At 42.4% G+C, this 17,248-nt stretch overlaps 1 protein-coding gene across 5 annotated transcripts in view; it reads left to right on the top strand.

Moving 5' to 3' along the window:
• The first annotated feature begins 3,202 nt into the window (after positions 1-3,202).
• SLC35D2 (solute carrier family 35 member D2) overlaps positions 3,203-17,248 on the top strand; it is a 45,005-nt gene continuing 30,959 nt past the window's right edge. For 2 of the 5 annotated variants that reach the window (XM_063111385.1, XM_063111384.1), the window contains exons 1-3: positions 3,203-3,333; positions 14,350-14,383; positions 16,600-16,686. In XM_063111385.1, the coding sequence (XP_062967455.1) occupies positions 3,203-3,333; positions 14,350-14,383; positions 16,600-16,686 (252 nt within the window). The other 3 variants (XM_063111386.1, XM_063111387.1, XM_063111388.1) reach the window with 3 other exon arrangements.

Genomic DNA, 17,248 nt, shown 5'->3' with positions numbered 1-17,248 from the left:
TCTGGAATAGTTTTAACTGCAAGTGTGTTAACTTGTGTGGTGGTTTTAAACCATTTTTCCAAGTAGATGAAGTAATTAAACATCACTTTATGTACTGAAGCATGAACAGAAAAGTCAAGAGCTGAGCAGTCCACCTCCTTTATATAGGCAAAAACCTGCAGCATTTTGATTTTTCTTATAAGCAGAACTAAATGACATGCATAGCATGGTAATTTATAGATTACTTAATTGGAGTAAAACTCAGTAATAAGAGGGAAATATGGGCTCTTTAGTGCCTTTTTTCTCTTTTGAGTTGAAGTGGTACCCTACAGGTGTAGTTTAAACATCTAGAACGTAGGCTTCTTTATCCCAAAGTCCCCATGTGTTGCAGTACACAGATAGTGTAAAATATGTAGCCACTGGGAAGGGGAAGTATGTAAATGTTTTTAAGAGGAATGAAAGTATGTAAGAAGATATGATAGTTACAAATAATGTGTATGATGGGGACATACTTTAAAAATGTAATTCCTCTGTACAGTAAATTACAAATCTTTAGGGTTTTTTTTTTTTTTTGGTAATATGAGAATTTATATTTGTAATGGTCTAAGAATTTTGTTTGTAATCTGGTATATAGAATTTTAACTTGGAGCACTTATAAGCCCTGGTAAGAGAGACTTTAACAACTGAATTTTCTTGGTTTAGGTTTCAATATTTCTTCTAGAATTTTTCCTTTTAAAAATGATTTAAATGAACTAAAAAGCAACACTCATCAGTCTTGGAAAATTTAAATTTGATAAACTTACCTAAAGAAGGAAGGGCAGTAAGAATTTTAAAAAACAACAAACATTTACCAATTTACATATAATAAAATTGAAGGCCTTCAAAAGAAGGTTTTTGTTTTTCTCCAGTCAGCTTTTATCAACTATAATAGTTATATTCACATTTTTTATTTGTATAATTGGGACAGTTTAAGAAATTATTACAGTTATGTACTTTAGAAACACTTAAAGTGACTTTTCTTGATATAAGCTATATACTTGTACAAAATACATTGGCATCTAAAATTTGAGGTGTGTTATGACTGCTTTTTGTTTTAAAAATGTGGTTTACATTCAAATTTTTGAAGTGTTTTGCGATTCATTTGGCTAAGTTGTAGTTTGGCAGAGTTAACAGCATAAAAATAAACATGCTGTGATTTTAAAAGATGCTTTGAATAAAAATTTATTTTAATTTAAACTTTAAAGTTCATGGTCATTCTTGAAGCCTTTATGATTTGTTTTCCTATCAAAAATATAACTATGATATAAAAATTTTTTAAAGGTAGAAACATCACCTACAGCCCTACATTCTCTTCTATCAGCATTATTTCGGTGCATTTTATATTTCATTCCAATCTCACCCCAGGCATCTTTTTTGTAGAGTTCCAACCATAGTGTGACTTGCCTTTTCTTATATGGCCTTTTAGATTATACATACAGTATTTAACTTCCTTATCTAGACGGTTCATTATCACAGTGTTAAAAACACCCTGGTGTAGGTAAGTATTCAACTATTGCCAGCCCTATCCCCAGCCTTAAATTAAGGTAATAAGGTTCTGGGATTTGATCTCACTTATACTCAAGGAGCCTGGGGTCACCTCTCCAAGAATCCACTGAGAGCCTGTTTACTTTTCTAAGAGTCTAGCAAATAGGTTTTATTCTTTCATCAGTTGTTTTTGGTAGATCTTTAGTCATGTATTTGCGGTGGCAAGTAAGGGTTAGACTGTCACAGCTTTGTGCAAAAGAATCTCACAAACAGTTCTTTACTGTGAGTGCATTTAATCAAGGTAATGATGGGATTTTGATAGCGATGGAAGGTCCTGGAAGTATGTATATAGAAGTAAATCCAATGCAAATATGATGAAGACCGTCATTATTAAAAGTAAATTTAAAGTACTGTTTTGCAGTCAAACCTCATTTGGAGACTCACTGGAAAGTGAATTGATCTTTTTGAGGAAATTAACCAAAATGGCCTTTACGTTCAGATTTTTTTGTTCAACTTGAATATGAATTCGTTTTTATTTTTTATGGATATGTGTTTGTTTTCTTCCCTGTCTTGGGTAATTTGGGCTTCTCAGGCCTTTTTAGTGCCAGCTAATTTTCAAAAGTGCTGTTTTAGTTCTAATGAGGGCTGAAAATGTTTCTCAGTTTTCAGTTTCTACAGTAAAAAAAAAACGTTTGGACATCTATACAGTTGGGCTCCAACTTTTATTTAACTTGAAATCTTTAGCTTTTCTCAAAAGCTAAAATTTCAGATTTTTAAAGTGATTATTTAGAATGAAAACATGGGACACTTACTTGAAAAAATGGTAGAGCAGGTAGACTCTGGCTAGCGTAGGCAGTTCTGGGAAGCTTCAATATAGAGAAACGACCGGTGCCCAAAGAAATGGGCCCTCGGGGGAGGAGAGAACCTTCCAGAAAGCCTCCTGGGGCCAGAAAAGCCCTGAGACTTCACCTGCCTCACCCCTGGCCATTCCAAAGACAGATAAGGTTAGACCTCCACACAGACACTCCAGTGTCCACGAGTGTTCACGGCGGCCTGTTTCTTAACAGCCCTAACCTGGAAACCACCAACGCGCCCATCAACTGGTGAACGGGTCAGCGACTTGCTGCCCAGCAACCAAAGGAGCAGCACGGATGAGCCGCAAGACAGTAACTGCGGCGAGAAAGCGTCCCCAGAGTCCACACTCCCGGTGCATCGTAGGAAAGCGTCCCGTCGACGGCAGACGTGAGCACCGGCAAGTCTGCAGCAACCTGTGGATGAGACGGGAGGGAACTTCAGAGGGGGCTTTCTGGGGTGGTGGAAAAGCCCTGTGCTTCGACTCGAGGGGCCACTCGGGTGTGCGCACCTGTGGAGACTCACCTCAAGCGGGGCTGGGAGAAAGTGCGTGTCGTTGTCTGTGAATTACACGTTCAACACGCGGCAAAGCGAGCCCCGACGCTTACCGAAGCGACGCCCGAGAGCACCTGGAGGGCGGGACGCTCGGGGCGGGGCGGGGCGGAGGCGGCCGGACGCGGCGCGGGGTGGGCGGGAGCGGGGCGGAGGCAGCTGGACTCGGCGCGGGAGGCGCGGGGCGGGGGGGGTCGCGGCGCGGGGCGGAGGCGGCGGGGCGCGGCGCAGGGCGGGCGGGAGGCGCCAGCGCTTCCTGTTCCTGCCGCGCCCTCCCGGCGGCGGCCCGCGGGCCATGACGGCGGGCGGCCAGGCCGAGGGCGCGGGCGCGGAGCCCGGGCCGGCGCGGCTGCTGTCGGCGCTCTTGTACGGGACCTGCTCGTTCCTCGTCGTGCTGCTCAACAAGGCGCTGCTGACCACGCACGGGTGAGGCGGGGCCCGGCGGGGCCGGGGAGCCGAGAAAAGCCGGCTCTGGGCGCCCCGAACAGCGGACGGTTCTCCGCACGGCCGGGTCAGGTCAGACCGGGCCGCCACGTCCGCTTGTACTGACCGAGTCGCCGTTCACGTTCAGGCAGAAGCGGGGCGGGCAGCGAGGAGCTGGCAGGAAGGGCTTCTCTGGCCCAGGGTGAGGCCAGCCGGCCCCTGTGCTGCCTCGGTCGTGCCTGCGCTCGTGCTGCTGACGCTGTGACAGCACTGAAAGGACCGTGCGTCTCCACCAGCTGCACGTTTGTAGCTCTGCCCCTGGGGACAGTCCCACCGTCAGCGGGTTGCTCCGATGCTAACACCGGGTAATCAACCCTGTTGATCAGCTCCCGCGGCTTTGCATGAGCTGTCACAGGTCAGGGTCCTCTGCAAACGACACTGTACCAGAAGGATGTAAAATCAGAGATTTAGGGCCCAAAGAGACCTGTAGGGCATCTTCAGCCTTCCTAGTCTATGTTGGGGGAAACTGAGACCCCCGTGAGCTCAGTTGGTCGCACCTCGTCTGTGACGAGCCCACTGCCGGCACCAAGGGAGCAGCTGTGAGCAGCACCAGGCGCCCGCTCTGCAGACGGCCCCAGTGGGGGACACGGGAAGTAAACAGTCGGCGCGTTCTGGGCCCTGAGGGGGCAGCAGGCGTAGGGCCCTGAGGGGGCGTGAACCTGGCGCTGCAGCCGCCGAGAGAGGCCGCTGTGGCTGGAACCCAGAGGCCAGAGCCGGAGGCCGGCAGAGACGACGGGAGTGGGCAGGGGAGGCAGAAAGCAGATCCTTCATTCATTCAGTCACGTTTAGGAAGCACCTGTGATGTGCCAGGCACTGTTCCAGGTACGTGGGAAACAAGGGAGCAGAAACATGAGAGTCCCTAACTTCACGGAGCTTGCATGTGTGTGGATCAGCAAATGAACCAGTAACATTTACATTAGGTCGGGTGCGGCCCAGCGTCTGGAGGAAAAAGTAAGGCAGGAAAGGGACTTAGGGAGTGTGGGAGTGGGAAAGGGACTTAGGGAGTGTGGGAGTGGGAAAGGGACTTAGGGAGTGTGGGAGTGGGAAAGGGACTTAGGGAGTGTGGGAGTGGGAAAGGGACTTAGGGAGTGTGGGAGTGGGAAAGGGACTTAGGGAGTGTGGGAGTGGGAAAGGGACTTAGGGAGTGTGGGAGTGGGAAAGGGACTTAGGGAGTGTGGGAGTGGGAAAGGGACTTAGGGAGTGTGGGAGTGGGAAAGGGTTTGCGGCTTCCAGTAGCATCAGCAGTGAAGCCTCACTGAGGAGATGCCATTTGTGGCAAGACCTGAGGTAGGGGAGGGAGCGAGCCCCGGTGGGAGACGGACAAACACTCCAGGAAGGGACGAGTGGAGTCTCGGTGGGAGTGATCCTGGACGGGGTCTGAGAGTAACCGATGGCTGGACTGTACAGGGCCTTGGGGGCCACTGCTAGGGCCCTGGTGTGGGCTCTGATGCGATGAGCCGGGGCAGGTGTCCAGCAGAGGGGTGACACGATTCAACCAGGCAGCTGCTGTGCTGACGGCAGATACTAGGAGACCGTGATAAATAGTTTTAATTTCAGTCTAAGTGCAGTTGGAAGTCCCTTGGAAGGTTTTAGCGTGGGAGTGATATGGCATAATTTGTGGGATTAAACGATTTCCATGGCTGGTGGGTGGTGGAGGCCTGATGGTGCTGGCAGCAGGGAGGGCATGGCTGGGTGGGGCGGGGCTGCAGATGTGGAGGGAAGGGATGGATTTGGGATATTTTTGGGTGGTCCTACGGCTACCGACATCCTTTACGAGGTTTCTGCCAGTGTGTGACAGCGTGCTTGCTAGTGTCCTTAGGACACACAAAGCCTGCCTCAAAGAAATTGGAATGAACAAATACCTAAACCTGGCTCATTTAACACATGTAGTGCAAGCAAGTGAAAGAAAAAGAAAACAAACACCTACGATAAAAATAAGAGAACACTGTTAATGCGTTTGTTTGGGCGCAGCCAGTAGCTATGTCAAAGGACGGCTGAAGTCAAGTCTCCACTTTCTGCACTCGAGTGAGTGGGGTGCTGTCAGTGTGTCCAAAAACATGTGTCCTCTTCTTGGAGCAGGGACCAGTGAACACTTGTCACTGCTTTGAAGATGAAGGGCAGTGTCCAACTAGGAAGAATTATGATACAAGACACCTCATGCTCTATCTAGCCTTTCCATCTTTAAAATTTTGAATTCCATGATTGGAGGAAGAAATGGAGTTTTTGCCTCAGGAAGGCAAAGATCCTTATAACCCTTATAAATAAACATTTCACATTTCTGTAATTTAACATTGTTCATTCCTCGCAAAATGCCCTAGGCACGCATATTTGAGAGGAGGAGTGTTGGGGTGATTTGGTTACAACAATAAGCCATAGAAATCTGATTTGAGCATTAGCTGTTTGAGGACAGAATGCTGTATTGTAGGATAGAAGGAAGGACTTTTGGCAGTTACGTAATTCACAGGATCATGAATGTAGCTCAGGGCATGTTTTTTCTCTTCCATTCTGGGCTAGATTTACCTGGTTGGACAGAGAAGCCTTTGAAAGATGTGAACTGTGGGACCCTGTGGGAGCAAGAGGGAAGTCAAGACTATCTAAGAATTTATGGCCAGTTGGTTACCCTTGGGGTCCTTTGAGATCAGATTCATCAGGGCTGTGCAGGTGGTCTGGAGGTTTTTTTTTTCCCATTTTAATACTCCATGACATGAAACAATTTACTAATGATGTGTAATAAAAATATTGAGCAGAGTTGTATTCAGTTTAACAAATATTTTCTCAGTATTTGCTGTGTGTTTATTGTGCTTTGCAGGGCTTTGGGATCATTTGACAAACAGTTTCCAAATGTCTTGTAATCTGCATCTCTTGGAGACTTTTGTTAAAATTTAAATATTATTATTATTATTATTGATTATATGTATTCACAGGGCAAAAGGACTGTGAGCACCTGTGCCCAAGATGTGGTGAGCAAATCAATGCTATTGGCATGCCCACCACCTCAAATTGCAGTTATTCCCCATGTCTCCCACTCAACTTCTCCCCAGTTCCCCTCTTCCTCCTCCCCCTGCCCCAGCAACCCTAAGTCTGTTCTTTCCCTCTGCAAGTTCAACACACTACTGTGGTCTTTCCTTCCTTCTTTCTCTCTTAGCTCCCACTTATGAGTGAGGACATGTGGTATTTTCCCCTGTGTGCCAGGCCTATTTCAATTAACATAATTTTCTCCAACTCATCCATGTTGCTGCAAATGGCAGAATTTCATTATTTTTTATGGCTAAGTAGTATTCTGTTGTGTATATATACCACATTTTCCTTATTCAGTCATCTGTCAATGGACATTTAAGTTGGTTCTATATCTTGGCTATTGCAAACAGAGCTGCGATGAACATGGGAGTGCATGGATGGCTTGAACATGATGATTTCCATTCTTATACACAGAAATGAGATTGCTGGATCATATGGAAGATCTATCTGTAGTTGTTTGACAAACGTTCATACTGTTTTCCATAGTGGTTGTACTAATTTACAGTCCTATCAACAGTGTGGAAGAGTTCCCCTTTCTCAACATCCTTGCCAGCATTTGTTATTCTCAGTCTATTTGATAACAGCCAATCTGACTTGGGTGAGATGATATCTCAGAATGGTTTTGATTTGCATTTCCCTGATGATTAGTGATGTCGAGCGTTTTTTCAACTACCTGTTAGCCATTTGTATGTCTTTCTTCGAAAAATGTCTGTTCAGCTCCTTTGCCCATTTTTTAATTGGGTTATTATTATTATTATTTTTTTACTGTGTAGTTGTTTGAGTTCCTCGTATATTATGGAAATTAATCCCTTGTCAGATGTATCATTTGCAAATATTTTTTTCCATTCTGTAGGTTGTCTTTTCACTGTATTGATTGTTTCCTTTGCTGTGCAGAAAGAGACAAGGATGGTTCAACATACACAAGTCAATAAATGTGATACAGCACATCAACAAAATCAAGGACAAAAACCGTATGATTATCTCAATAGCCACAGAAAAAGCATTTGACAAAATTCAACATCCCTTCATAATAAAGGCTCTCAGCAAATTAGGTATAGAAGGAAAGCATCTCAACACAATAACAGCCATATAGGACAAACCCATCACCATCATTCTGAATGAGGAAAAAAGCTAAAGGAACAAGACAAGAATGCCCACTATCAGCATTCCTGTTTAACATGGTGTTAGAAGTGCTAGCAAGAGCCATCAAGCAAAAGAAAGAAAGGGCATCCAACTGGAAAAGAAGTCAAACTGTCCCTGTTTGGAGACAATATGATCATATATATAGAAAAACCTAAAGACTCTACCAAAAAACTCTTAGAGCTAATTAACAATTTCAGTAATGTTGCAGGATACAAAGTCAACACACAAAGATCAGTAGCATTTTTATTCCTCAATAACAAAGTAGCAGAAGAAGAAATTGAGAAAGTAAGCCCATTTACAATAGTCACCAAAAAAATAAAATACCTAGGAATCAATTTAAGAAAGGAGGTGAAGGATCTCTACAATGAGAACTACAAATCACTACTGAAAGAAATTGAAGAAGACACAAAAAGATGGAAAGACATTCCATGCTCTTGGATTGGAAGAATCAACATTGTGAGAATGTCCATGCTACCCAAAGCTATTTGCAGATTTAATGCAATCCCCATCAAAATACCAATGACATTGTTCACAGAAATAGAAAAAAAAAGAATCCTAACATTCGTATGGAACAACAAAAGCCCCGAATAGCCAGAGCAATTCTGAGAGGGAAAAAAAAAAAAGAGGAAAAAAAAGCCAGAGGCATAACAATAACTGACTTCAAATTATAGTACAAAGCTATAATAACGAAAACAGCATGGCACTGGCATAAAAATAGACACTCAGACCAATGGAACAGAATACAGACCCCAGAAATCAACACACTGACTTACAGCTAACTGATCTTTGACAAAGGCATCAAGAACATACATTGGGGAAAAGATTGCCTCTTCAATAAGTGGTGCTTGGAAAATTGGACATCCACATGCAGAAGAATGAAACTGGACCTGTACCTCTCACCATATACCAAAATCCACTCAAAATGGATTAAAGACTTAAATATAAGACCCAAAACTATAAAACTACTAAAGGAAAACATAGGGGAAACAATTTAGGAGATAGGATTGGGCAAACACTTTATGAACAAGAACCCAAAAGCACAAATAAAAAACCCAAAGAAAAAATAAATAAATGGGATTATATCAAACTGAAAAGCACAGCAAAGGAAATTTAAAAAAAAAATTTTTTTTTAAATAAAAGCTACTAATTGGAGCCCCTGGTGGTGGGAATTGGAAGTCTATATTAAAAAATAAAAGCAACTCCCAATTTTCTCTTACTTTAATGAAAACCTGGCTCTCTCCCGAGAGCAATGCTCGCTGAGCCCCTTGGATGGAGGTGGCTCTTTCTCCCCACTCCAGGCCTGGGCCAGGAGGTGGGGCCAGTCGTCTTCGCTCCCCACTGCTCATGCTCTGTTGAGGCTCTGGGTTGCAGTTTCCATTCTGTGCCCTCTACTGGCTCCTGAGCTGCTGGTGACTGCTTTAGTGGTCTTGTCATCCTCCTGCCCTGACTTGGGTCAGTCTTCCCAAGGCTTCAGGGTCCACACGCTGGACCATCACAGTCTGGTCTCACCTTCAACAAACTCTCCTGCGCTGCTTCCCATGGCAACATACGGGAATGCCCTCTCTAAGCTTGTCACCGCTCGTGCCCCCTCCTGTCTCATTTTTTGTCACACTGGCTCCTCCTGGCATCCCTAACCGGCTCGTCCTGTCGAGAGTGCTGTAGGAGAGACGTGGAGACTCCTGTCCCTCTCACCTTGGCTTGCTCTGTCATCTGCTTGCTTCCTTCTGCACTTGAGCAGTCTGAGTGTCGTGGGCGAAATCCCACCTCTGGGCTGGGGGGGTCACACACCTCAAGGGGCCTCCTTACTACCTGCTGGCTGCTTTCCTTGTCTCAGAGATGACTGTTTCACATGTCTCCTTCCTCCTGAAACCTCCCATGCCCTCCTTGTCCCCCGCCACCCCAACCTCTACTGAGAAAATAGAAACCATCAAAGGAGGCCACTCTATCTCGTCCCTGCTAATGTGGAGGGAGTGGTTCTTTCTGTGGAAGGTCAGTCTCTTGTCTGGCTCTGGACACCCTGTCCTGGGTTCTTCCCATCGTCGTGCCCTCTCCTGCAGGAGCAGCCTTTCTTCCATCAGCCTAGACATGTGCTCAGGTTCTCAAGCAGACGAAACCCTTGAGCCCACGTGTGGCCCATTCCTCTGTTCCTATCAGAGTCAGACCCTTGCAGGAGCACAAGGTCTTCACCTCCTGACATTCACTCCTGCAAGAATTCAGTTAAAAGACAGGGGATTATTTAAATATAGAAATGTACAAAGAAGACAATATAATTATTACCCATATTCCTACTACCTAGGATCGATATGAAATATGTAGTTGTCTTTTTTTTTTTAAAGAAAAGTCATTCTGTTGTGATCACTATAAAGAATTGAAACAGAAAAAGAAATATGGGGTGAAAATTTAAAAATTTGCTATAATTAACATTAGCCAATAATTTCAGACATCTTTTTAGATGGTTGGATGCATACGTAGATATATAGATAGATGGAGCTGTAGATGTATAAATTGAATTACTTTTTATAAAAACGGATGCAGATTATATCTACTATTTATTTACTCATGTGTTTATAAATTGTTTAATCCAAAAGGAGTTGGAAAAAGGGGTCTTTTACTTAATTATTCAGCTTTTTTCAGTATTTCCTAACCCTCGTCCCCTTTTTATTATGAAAAATTTCAAGCATACTGAAGAATGGAAAGCACAGTCAGCACTCACATACACAGCACTGAAACGCAATTAACTGTTAACATTTGTTACATTTGTTTTTTCCTAACAAGTTTAACAATAACATCCTAAAATAATCTAATACCTAATCTACAGTCATCCCAGTTGTTCCCTAGATGCTTTATGCTTGTTTTTAACATTTGAATCGAGATCCAATCAAGGCTCATGCGATACATACATGAGTCTGTCTTTTTAGTTTATTTTAACCTAGAGCAGCTCCCCTTCCACCCTCATCCCACGATACTGACTTTCTGAAAAACCTGGGCCAGTTGTAAAATATTCCACATGTGGATTGTCTGATTTGTTTTTTGCATCTGATTAACTTATTTTCCTCTAGTCTCTAACCGAAAGTTAGATTGAAAGGCTTGATTTCATTCAGTTTAAACATCCTTGGCAGGGCTACTTCACAGCTGACCCTGTGAACTTGATATTGCATTGGGTCCGCTGGTAGACACATGGCTGCCTTTGAGGCTTGTTCAAGATGGGATAGCGAGTTGCATGTATATATGACATTTAGTTTTAATTGAATGGAGAAGAAAGAAGTTGAGTTCAACTGGAAGAATTGTTGACTTTCAAACATGTATTTCTTTATTGCAAGGGTTAATGTTTCTTAAAAGATACCTGTGAGATTAAGAGGTCATGAAAACATTAAAAAGTTAAAATCATTATGTTTATTTTAAACCCATGTTTCAATCTTTGGTAATTTGTAGGACCTCTCTGCTGTGGAAGTTAAGGACCTGGGCACACTCCCCTGCCCTCCATGTCCTATTCTATAATGTAGCACACTTTAATTATAATCCCATCCTTGTTTGAATCTACTCTACATTTAAATGATACAGTAAGCATCAATAGCCCCTGTGGGGAAAATAGAATAATTTAGTCAGCTCCACCCCAGCCTAGGTCCGGTTGGGGGTCGTGCAACACATTTCTTGTAAACAAGCTGTGTGGGTGGAGTTAGTGCGCATGTGCACCTATGTATCTTTTTAGTTTGTTGTTATTCTTGTGTGTTCTGCAGTTTGTGAAGCAGAGCTGGCTGGCAGAGCTCCTGTCTAAAAATAGAACATGTTTACTCTGCTGGCAGCAATTCAGTTTTTCTTTGGATTTTGCTGGTAGCAGTTGAGTTTCTGAGTATCTCTGTGGACTGCTTAGCTCTTAGATGTGTGTGTGCTGAATGAAGACTACTCTTTCTTCAACCAAGGCTCCAAGGACCTTTTTTCCAGTTACCTAGCTCATAGACCTGCGTGCGAAGGGTTTGTGAACGGGCTCGAGGGGTCTGTGAGTTCCAGACCCAGCCCTAGCTCTACAGCCCCTCTACCACAATGTCTCCATTCCTGAGTTCATTATTTTGACTTGACTCCCAGTGGGTGGATTCCATTGTCAGGCAGGTTTTTTTTTTTTTTGTCTTTTTCGTGACCGGCACTCAGCCAGTGAGTGCACCGGCCATTCCTATATAGGATCCAAACCTGCGGCGAGAGCGTCGCTGCGCTCCCAGCGCCGCACTCTCCCGAGTGCGCCACGGGCTGGGCCCCTGGGCAGGTTTTTTTTTTGGAGAGTTCATGGCTACTGTGTTAATGGTGTTCAGCATTCTTTAACAGGTTTTTCTATAATACCATGTGCTTTTAGATCTGAAGAGTCAGTTCCTTTTTTCTCTCATCTCAGGGAAACAAATCTGTCTTTTATCTTTGCATCATCTTTACTGAGTTCTTGTCTTTATTGAGTTCTTCACACCAGGCCCAGCAATTAGCCCTGTGTGGTAGTGTTTGTCTGTCTCCATGTCTATTTAACTCATCTTTTAGAGTTTTCTGTTTTCCTCTGCAAACTCTATGACTACCTCAGGCATTAGTAATTCAGTTTTCGGCAGTGGCCATTTAGTTCTTCATGTTTCTAAAGGTGTTTATTCATGTGGCAGTTACATTGTTTTGTCCTTTCTTGGTTTCTGCAGATCTGTGTGCTGTCTTCTCATCTCCTCTGACTGTTTTACCATCTCGATTTTGAGGTCATCTTTTATTGGGTCTTATTCTTATTGAGGCGCTCTACAGCCTGAAGCAGTTATGAAGAGTTCCTTCTCTGTCCGGTGCAGTGTATTTTCTTCCAGGCTGGTTCTTTGTCTCACCTTCTGTAAGCCCTCTGTGGCTGTAGTTTTCCGGTTTACCTTGTGGTTTTGCTCTGTGCTGTCTGTCGCAGGCTGTGCTCTCTGACGTGTATTGGGGAGTGCTCCTGGGGAGCAGCTAAGGCAGAGGGAGACTTGTGCCGTGTGCAGTCTCCACAAAGGCCTCGTGGCAGGGTCTCTGCAGCTGGGTGGCTCCACAGGGCCGTCCTGAATTGGGGTGAGGGGCCCTGCCTGGACCAGCGACTGGGATGCTGGCTGCTCTCAGAGAGTGGGCTGCCACCGTCGGCAGCTGGACCCAGCTGGGGTGAGAGCTTCCTTCTGGGCGGGGGTGTGGGGCACAGCCCAGCATCCACTGGAGCTCACTGTGTCTTTGTGGTGGGACTCTCCATCACTCGTTCTATTTTCTCTGATAAGAGAGGCTTTCTTTTCTTCTCTTCTTACCCTGCTGGAGGTAGTCGTGTTTCCCCTCTGACATACAGATTGAGGGCTGAGTTTTTTATGAGATTCCAGCTTTTTTAGTAGATTGAGAGACGAGGGGGAGCCAGAGAGGGTGGTGCAGGGGGTGGGTGGGTTGAGGAGCTGCGCTGCCTGGTTAGGTGCCACGTGAGGTGGGTGCAGGATTCGATGTCCAAGTAACCCAGAACCGTTTGTTGAAAAACCATCTTTTCCTCACTACTCTGCAGGATCACCTTTGTCATAAATCAGGTATCCATAAATGCGTGTGTCTGTCCCAGTCTCTCTTCTGTTCCATCGTCCTACTGGACTGTCATTGTGCAGATACCACACAGTCTCACTTATTGTAAGTTGAAAGTGAATTCTGACGTGCATTAGAGTTATTCCTCCAACTTTGTTCTTCGTGATTGTCTCAAGTGATTTTGCTCTTTGCCTTTACATTCAATTTTAGGATCAGCTTGTCAGTTTCCACAAAATTCCTCCTGGTATTTTTTTTTTTTTTTTTTTTTTTTTAAAAGATGACTGGTAAGGGGATCTCAACCCTTGGCTTGGTGTTGTCAGCACCACGCTCAGCCAGTGAGCAAACCGGCCATCCCTATATAGGATCCGAACCCGTGGCCTTGGTGTTATCAGCACCGCACTCTCCCGAGTGAGCCACGGGCCGGCCCCCTCCTGGTATTTTTGCTGAGCTCAAATTGGTGCTATAGTTCAGTTTGAGGAGCATGAACCTCAGTACAATATTGAGTTTGCAAACCATGACTTTTATTTAGGTCTTCTTTAAATATCGATTTAGTAGTTTTCTGTGGAGAGGGCTTTCTTGCAAATACTTGATTAGATTTGTTCCTGGGGATGTTACTAAAAAATAACAGTATAACGAATCACTATGTAGCCATCACCCGGTTTCAACAACCTTGTTGCATTTGTATCCATCTCCCACTCACTCCCAGCATCTCCCCCCAGATGATTTTGAAGCAAATTAATGTATATCATCATGTGTACTTTAACATGGAATCCTAAGAGATAATGACTCTTGTTTAAAAAAATACCCCAATATCATTTCATACCTAAAAAAGTAAAATTAATTCCTTAATAACATAAAATATCCAGTTAGTGTTATTTGATGGGGTTTTTTTTGGTGCTATTATATCTTTAAAATTTACATTTTCTTTGTTTCTTGCTGGTAGATAGATATATAATTGATCTTAAAAAAAATATTTACCTTATATTCATTGCCTTTCTAAAGTTATCTTATTAATTCTAATAATTAATCACCAGACTATTTTGGCTTTTCTGCATACACAGACATGTCTATTAATATAATGACAGTCTGCTTCAAGGGGCAGTAGAAAATTTCCAAGTTTAGCAGTGATCAGTTGAAAAAATAAAAAGAAACGAACAAGTGAAAAGGGAAAAAATTTGATGTTAAATTTTCATTGTCTAGGACTTTTAAATAACTCTGTCTTCAAAGCTTTATATGTTGCTTAACTGATTTGTTGTTCTGTGTTCTTTGTAGTTTCCCATCACCAATTGTTCTTGGAATTGGACAGGTAAGTGAAAAAAATTAAGTTAGCCTCTTAATTAGTTGTCAGTGTACGTAATGACATTGTAAGTGCTTTTGTTTGAGACTGCGGTTTACAAATTTATCCAGCTGGCAGAGGACCAGAGGGTCATGGTACTCTTGGTGAGACAACATGAAATATTGACACACATTTTATTTCATTCTATAATTTAGGAGCAATTGTATTTGTGGGAAAAACAGCTACTTATTTTAAGTTTCTTAATTTAATTTAATTACTTTAAAGCAAGGGTCCAGAGGACTGAAAGTCTCTAAGACCTTGTGCATAACAGAGGAGTGGGCTGCGGGAGGACCGGCTGGGGACAATACTTGTCCTACTTGATAGGGAAAGAGTTGGGGAGATGAGGTGGGGCCACAATGCCCGTATTATCAGAACTCAGGTGCTTTTTCAAGAGAAAGAGGGAATTTGAATTTTTACATCGAATCTCCAAATTCATAATCGCTGACAACTGATTCAGATTTTTATAACACTCTACGTGGTCCAAACAAAACATGTTTGTAGTTTGCTTCCTGAAATATGTGAATTTTGCTCTTAAATACAAGGATGAAGTTGGATAAGCTTTCAAACTAAGTCCATTTGGCTGTTCCTGAAATTCTCTGTTAATATTAATTTGTGGCTTGTTTATTCTTTTGGTCATACGCTGCTGATTTCCAGTAGCCAAGTAGTAACAGGCACCAAAGATTTTTTTGTTTTCTTGATTTTGCTTTAGTTTATAGGGGGAAAAACTTAAAATTATAAAAATTGTATGTTAACTAATTTTTAAATTGTGAATCTGGAAAAACCTGTCATTTATATAAGTAAATATTATTCTGTTTACATGTTTTGCTAATATGTAATTCTTTGCAACATCATTTTAGAGAGAAAACATTATAGCAAGGAAACAATATGTTTCCTTAAGGTCAAAAACAAATTATGTTTCAGTGTAAAAATATGTAGGAAAAAAACACTTAAAAAAACATCAGTGAATATGTGATAATATGCCCTTTGTAATTCCCAAATGAAATCAATTCACCTTTCTTTTTTTTTATTTTTAGTTTTTAAAGATGACCGGTAAGGGGATCTCAACCCTTGACTTGGTGTTGTCAGCACCACGCCCTCCCAAGTGAGCTAATCGGCCATCCCTATATAGGGATCCGAACCCGTGGCCTTGGTGTTATCAGCACTGCACTCTCCAAGTGAGCCATGGGCCGGCCCTCAATTCACCTTTCTTTAACCCACTGGCTTATACTCAATTAAAGTAAAGCTTTTCTGATTTGCAATTTGTTGGGAGAAGAGACCAGTCAGACCTAATTTAAAAGTCTGAATTACATTTATTTTAAATAAGTGTTACTATATTTCTTTAAGAATTATAAACTGAGGCATAAACACAAAGCACAATTATAATTTAGGATGAACCTGAGTTATATAAATCTATTACAAGCCTTAAGTTTGTAAACTCATTAGGAGCAAGGTTTAGGATTATAATTATATTGAAGGAATTCTTAAAATTTTGCATCCTAATGTGAAGAAAATTGAGTAAGTTTTAAAATTTGCACAGGAAGATATTAAAATTTTTAATTTCATGATAATGATATGGAGTATTTCTAATATACCTAGTGTACTCCAGATTAACAGGATTTGAATGAGACATTTTTGCTATACTAGCTTAACTGAAGAGAAAAATAAATGCCTTTTTAATTACATTTGTTTTTCTCTGTGTTCTCTTAGTTTGTCTTCTGTGTGAATGGAAATATTGGACTTATTAAAAAGTGTGTTCTTAATGTGGAGTGTCTTTTTTGTTAATTGTTGGCCCGCTCCCTCCCCACCACACATACACAGTGGGGAAGGTGAGCATATGCTTCCTACATGGGAAGTATGGTCCAGGATCAGTGTAGGCCTCACCGGCTGTGGCCATCATGGTCACTCTCAAGGACACCATTGCTAGAGCCCCTTGAGATAATGGGTATATGTGTGGTCTATTTGACAGTATCCTTTTTGCTTACAGTTCTGATGGAATCCATACAGTGGCAAGAAAAACAATTTTAGTATTCCATAAAATAGTTTTTTTTTCCCCTGGCACCTGAAAAGTGGGCTTTTTGGGGGCTATATTTCTTTTTGATGAATCTGTTTTCTTCTGATGATGTCATTGTACCTTAAGCAATCTTTCTAGATATTTTTCTGAGGTTTCTCTCTCCTCTTCTCTTTAGATGGCAGTCACCATAATGATACTGTATGTGTCCAAGCTAAATAAAATAATTCACTTCCCTGATTTTGACAAGAAAATTCCTGTAAAGGTATGTGATGAAAGAACATATACAGCTGTGCTGGAAGATGTGAAAATATTATGGAATTACAATAGGATATAATTCTATTTCTAATACACACTGTACTTCCTGCTTGTACTGGGTAGAAACTTCTTAATAAAGATTTTATATCATTCAGTTGTCCATTTATGTAATGCGATAATAGTAAAAGTATGTACTTAACAGTTGACATTAAGTAAATACTTTGTGTCTTCTGAAATGACAAAGCTCTAAAACTGGTGTTGGCAAAGTTTTCTGGTAAAGGGCCATCTCTGTTGCAACTACTCAACCTGCCACTGTACCATGAAAGTAGCCCTAGATGATGAGTCAATGTAGTTGTGTTCCAATAAAACTTTATTTACATAAATAAGAGAGGGGCCAGACTTGGCTGATGGGCTCTAGTTTGCTGATCCCTGTGTTAAGTTTTTCTTTTTAGCTTGGATTGACAAAAGCTATAAGCGAAGTGAAGAATACAATTGGATGTACGTAGAAATAGTTTTTTCCATGGTGGAAATAGAAACATAAGATCTGCCATTCCTTCCTGGGAATGTGG

The sequence above is a fragment of the Cynocephalus volans genome, chromosome 10 (genome assembly GCF_027409185.1).
Source record: "Cynocephalus volans isolate mCynVol1 chromosome 10, mCynVol1.pri, whole genome shotgun sequence".
NCBI classification, from domain to species: domain Eukaryota; kingdom Metazoa; phylum Chordata; class Mammalia; order Dermoptera; family Cynocephalidae; genus Cynocephalus; species Cynocephalus volans.
Note: the sequence above shows the minus strand (reverse complement) of the source record. Positions and strands in the feature narration are given on the sequence as shown.